This window comes from Budorcas taxicolor, chromosome 25, assembly GCF_023091745.1.
Source record: "Budorcas taxicolor isolate Tak-1 chromosome 25, Takin1.1, whole genome shotgun sequence".
Taxonomy (NCBI): Eukaryota; Metazoa; Chordata; class Mammalia; order Artiodactyla; family Bovidae; genus Budorcas; species Budorcas taxicolor.
The window spans coordinates 27,851,480-27,857,254 of NC_068934.1; the positions used below are offsets into that span (position 1 = coordinate 27,851,480).

A 5,775-nucleotide genomic window follows, 5' to 3' on the forward strand; every position below is an offset into this window, starting at 1 on the left:
TCTTTGTGACCCCATGGACTGCAGTATGCCAGCCTTCCCTGTCATTCACTATCTCTTGGCGCTTACTCAAATTCATATCCATTGAGTTGGTGCTGCTATCTAACCATCTCATCCTCTTCCAATCCCTTCCCCTTTTGCTTTCAACCTTTCCCAGCATCGGGGTCTTTTCCAGTGAATCAGCTCTTCTTCACAGGTGGTCAAACTACTGATGTTTTGGCTTCAGCATCAGTCCTTCCAACGAATATTCAGAGTTGATTTTCTTTAGGCTATATGTCCCTTGAGATATATCTGCCAAGATAGATAGATAGATAGATAGATCTGTTATGTATTCCATTATCCTCACATATTTTCTAAGTTCATCACAGTTTTTATTTGCCTTTTATCTTGTTGATGTCTCGCCTTAAAAAGAATTTCTATAACGCCAAACTCCAGATATAATGTAAGTTTAGCACAGTGCTTCCTAACCTAATTGCACACATAGAAAATGGTAATATTATGTGAATTGACAGGTTAAGGATCAGGATGCATATGACCAGTGGTGACCAACTTAACACATGAGGAAGTTGGTTCATCCCCTCTTCCAGATATGTTAAGAACCCAAGACCTATGAACCCATATGATGATTTGTGGCTTTGTAGTTCCATGGAACTAATGTTAGAAAACTATATTATTGGGGTTACTACTGATCATACTCTAGATATTGTGTTTCTACAAGTGTAATCTGAAACTAATTTATTAACCAGCCACTTACTTTGTGGGTTTTATTGAGTTAATAATGAATTGACACCTTATTCTTTTCAGGTGAATTGCACCCAAAGCTATAACCAGTATACAAAGAATTGGGTTTTTTTTAATCTAAATTTTAAACATAACAATTCTTTGCTTTGCTAAATCTCAGTTTATTTGTTTTAAGTGTTTTTAGTGTCTCTATTCAAGTTTCCAGTTATTGTCCTTCCTTAGGGAGTAGGTTGTGGGAACTTCAGCAGTTTTGTTGACTATAGAGTGTGTACTACACTGGAAGGGACTGGCAATCTTCAAGTTCAAGCTTCACTGAGAAAGAAAATTTTCACAGAGGGAGTTTGAGCCCCAACTGCTCTTTTCTACCTTTACTTCTTCCTATCCCCTTTAAAATTCAAATATTGAAAGGCCAGTAAAAAGTATTTTGTCATTTTTAATGTTTAGTGATCTCATCTCATATTTTGACAAAAGACTTAACCCTGCTTAAGTGGCCATGCTACTTAATTGGCATTGCTATACACATCGAATTCTTAATTTTTCTAGTATATCTAATCTATCTATATATGATAGGGAAATCTCTATCTTTAATTGATTCTTATGTAAGTAGAGTATAATAACTTGTTTCCAAAGAAATATTCAGACTCTCATAGGTAGATCCTATGGACATTGTGTCAGGACTAATAAATAACAGAAGACATTTTGAAATAAAAATTCCAAAATATTCTGTTCCCTAGCTCTGAATCCATTAGGAGATCTATGCAAATTTGCATGGCCCTCTGAGTTTTCACTCCAATTTTTGCATATTATGTTACTTTATGATGAATATCATCTTTAATTTTATGTGCGTAATTTTAACACTCTAGAATAGACCTTGCTTTTTGGTAAATGCTGTCTCATGAATTTTTACTAAATTATTGAGAAGAGAAAGAAGAAAGAAGGAGCAGAAGAAGGATAAAAAGGAGGAAAGAGAAGAAAGGAGGGAAAAAATGAAAAGACAAAAGAAAAAATTAAAAAAATTAAAAAACAGAATGTTTCAAATTCTCCACCTAAAACATGCCACTACACTGACTTTGGGTCTTCTAATTTAGTAGTTCCCAAACATGGCTAATCATCAGAATTACATTGGCAGGTTTATTGGCTTGCTTGTTCTAAATTACTTTATTGAAAGTTCAGATCTTTTAAAATCCTCAAAGATTCTAAATCCTTAATTCTGATGTTAAGTTATAAAATGTGTAATAAAAATTTCTCCAGATGAGTTGAGAGAATTTGGAGAGCTGATGAATAAAAACGTTTGAGAATATTTTTAAAGATAAAAAAGAAACAAAGAAAAGATTTTTTTAAATATAAGTATCAAATATTAAAGTAAAATTTATGAAGTGGTACTGCTTATGCAATAGAATGGAATTTCAATAAAATGTTGAAGTCATTAACTCTGGAAGTACCAAGAGTCTGTGAATTATTTTGAGCTGTAAAGGTAATCTTTAGGAGAAGAAATAGAAGCAAAAATTTTTTATCATTGATCTTCTGCAAATACTAACATCCCAGAGCAAAAGAGTATAAGGACAATGATTCAGGAAATTTTATTCTTAATTATAATCATGTTTACATGTTTACAGTCATTATTTTTGCAGATACTTTAAGCTCTCTAGATGACTCTGATGATCAAACAATATTGGGGAGTCATTGAATTAACAGACACTCTGTGTTCAGATGTGTTCTATATCTCACTGAAAAGTGACCAGCCCACAGAACTCCATCTTACCCACAATAACATCATGAGAGCCAGCGACACTTGGCTGTGTGAAGTGAAGGTAAGTTGAGTCTCTTTCATGTTCATATTGAGAAACTAAAATATTGTCCTCACTGTAAAATTCCTCTGACTTGAGATAGGTTGGAATCTAGAAAGAGAGTCATTTTCTGATGGTATATGTATATTTTAAATGAACCCAGATACAAGGAGGAAGGGAGATAGGCATGAAGGCCAGACATTAACATGTTAGATGTGCAGTTGTTTCCGATTATGGTTTAGTTTTGTTTTCATTTCTCTGGTGAATAAAGATTTCAGTATCTTTTTATGTTCTTGTTAATTTTCTTTTATCTTCACCTGTGATATATCTGTTTACATAATTTCACACTCTTATTTTTACCTTGTTTGACTGTCTTCATGTTATTATCGTTTCGGTATTATATTTCATACTCTCAATAACAGTCCATAGTGCTTTTAATATTCTAATAATGTATTTTGAGGAATAGTTTTTAATTTGAATAAAAAGAATTTATCAATATTGTTTGGTTATATCGGTTATATTATTTGGTTATATTGGTTAGTATGTATGTGTGTTCTTTCTAACAAATTCTTAGACTAGTCCAATATGTTGTATGTTCTTTAGTGTTTTCTCACAAAGTTTAACAGTTTAATCTTTATGCCTAGATTTAAGATTCACTTCAATTTTATTTTTATTTAGCTGTGAAGTAGAACAATTTAGATCTTTTTCTTTTTAATTTGTATTCAAGTAACAATTTTTCTATTTTATTTCTACCCATATGTAATGATAATCTGTTTACTGCTTAACAGAATAGGGGACTGCATTTCTGATTCTATATCCCCTAATTTTATGACTAGTTTTAATACCTTTTTAGTTGATGAAAGATGGAAAAGAAAAAGTTTAGCCATTATACGTGTTCTTTCTGTATTTTGAAGTGTGTAATTATCTTCTATTTTCCAAATAATAGCATGGTATAACAACAATAAAAACAGCTATTGTTATTATTACCATTTTCAGACTGCTAATCTTTTCTAATTAGACAATGAGATTATTTTACTATTCAAAGGTTATCAAGTGGTAATTGATGAGTCAGTAGATGAATGCAGATACTTGCACTTTAACTCACAAGCACAATTCATATATCTTTTCTTAAAGCATTTAGTCCACAAACATGCCAACAGTGGACTAGTTCACAGTGAATGTTGTTTGTGCTGTTTTATTTTTTAAAAAAATCAAAAAGTGAAGATTTTTATATAGAAACCATGTTTTATAATTATCAGAAAAAATAATTACAAAATCTGTTTTGATGTGTCTCTTCTTCTCTGACAGAAATTAAATTCTAGTTAATAAAAGGTTCTGCACTTACATGAGATTTGCTCACTCCAGGTTGATGCTCAACCAGTTTCTGTCATTTTAATAGGTCCTCTAAGATTTGGGTCCTCAATTGGGAAAAGAAGTGCTTAAAATAAGTGAATGTTTCAATTATGGAATAGCCATTCAAATAGGTAAAATGATCACTATTATGGCTGAAAAATGTGTAAGTGAAATAGCTTAATATATTTTCTGTCAAACTGTAAAAACATTTTATTAAGAAAATGTTGTTTAGAAAACTATCTGGAGTTTAAACTTTTCATAGAAACCAAGGAAATATTCAAACAGTTAACCTTCTATGTGAGATAACTTTAATAAACAAAGAATAAAAAAGACACATCTTCAAAGCTGTCCCTTTCTCTCTCTCTCTCCTTCAGAAACTTCCCAGATAAAATGGCAAAAGGAAATCACTCCTCAGTGACTGAGTTCATCCTCGCTGGACTAACAGAACAGTCACAACTCCAGGTGCCCCTTTTCCTCCTCTTCCTAGGAATCTATGCGGTCACGGTGGTGGGGAACGTGGGCATGATCACACTGATTGGTCTTAGTTCTCACCTGCACACCCCCATGTACTATTTCCTCAGTAGCTTGTCTTTCATTGACCTCTGTCATTCCACTGTCATTACCCCAAAAATGCTGGTGAACTTTGTGATAGAGAAGAACATCATCTCCTACCCTGAATGCATAACTCAGCTTTACTTCTTTCTCCTTTTTGCTGCCTCTGAGTGCTACATGTTGGCTGCAATGGCATATGACCGCTATGCTGCCATCTGTAGCCCCTTGCTGTATAATTCCATCATGTCACATCAGGCCTGTTTCTCCCTCATTTCGGGAGTGTATATGATGGGATTGGTATGTGCATTCTCTCACACAGGCTGCATGCTTAGGGTTCATTTCTGCAAATTAGATGTGATCAACCATTATTTCTGTGATCTTCTACCTCTCCTAAAGCTCTCCTGCTCTAGCACCTATGTCAACGAAATACTGGTTCTATGCTTTGGTGCACTTAACATCTTTGCCCCCATCCTGACCATCCTCAGCTCCTACATCTTCATCATCTCCAGCATCCTCCACATTCGTTCCATGGAGGGCAGGTCCAAAGCCTTCAGCACATGCAGCTCCCACATCTCAGCTGTCACTATTTTCTATGGATCTGCAGCATTTGTGTACCTGCAGCCATCATCTGTGAGCTCCATGGACCAAGGGAAAGTGTCCTCTGTGTTTTATACTATTATTGTGCCCATGCTTAATCCCCTGATCTACAGCCTCAGGAATAAAGATGTCAATGTTGCCCTGAAGAAAATTCTTGAGAGAAGAATATTTTTGTGACCAGACATGACATGAGCATGATATTTTAGGTCTAGTCATTGCTTGTTACACTGTATGAATGTATGATTCTCTTATGTCAAAATCCTTACCAGTGCTTAATTTCTGAGCTAAGAACCCTTCATGCTTTGTAACATTGATCAAACCTGTATGCTCCTACTATGCCATTTATTGTTTTCAGTGTGTACTTGCCTGCTTATTGTCCAAAATGCACTGTGCTGTAATGTTCATGAAGATTATCCCCATGCATGTATTTCACTGCTGTATCTGCAGGACCTAAGATAGTTCCTGGCATTAGAAAGACCTTGATAATTTTCTCATTTCCTTTTTAAAAATACTTATAGGAAGCCATATATATCTCATAATGTCATTATCCATTACTTTCTCTAATAGCTACATATGACTTTCAAAAGTTAAAATCAATTAAATTTATGTTTGAATAGTTCTTCAAAGATCTGCAACAAAACTGATAACATCCTAAATTATTTCTATTCAAAAATTTAGAAGCATAAACTTGAGTAACTTCAGTATCAAGCCCCAATACAGGTAAGATAACTTGTGAACACCTGATTTT

General features: G+C 34.0%; 1 protein-coding gene across 1 annotated transcript; it reads left to right on the top strand.

Annotated features, from left to right (window-relative positions):
• The first annotated feature begins 4,268 nt into the window (after positions 1-4,268).
• Positions 4,269-5,204, top strand: LOC128068477 (olfactory receptor 8G1-like). The gene has a single exon (XM_052661574.1). It carries the CDS (start codon positions 4,269-4,271, stop codon positions 5,202-5,204), a length of 936 nt encoding a protein of 311 aa, XP_052517534.1.
• The last annotated feature ends 571 nt before the right edge of the window (positions 5,205-5,775 follow it).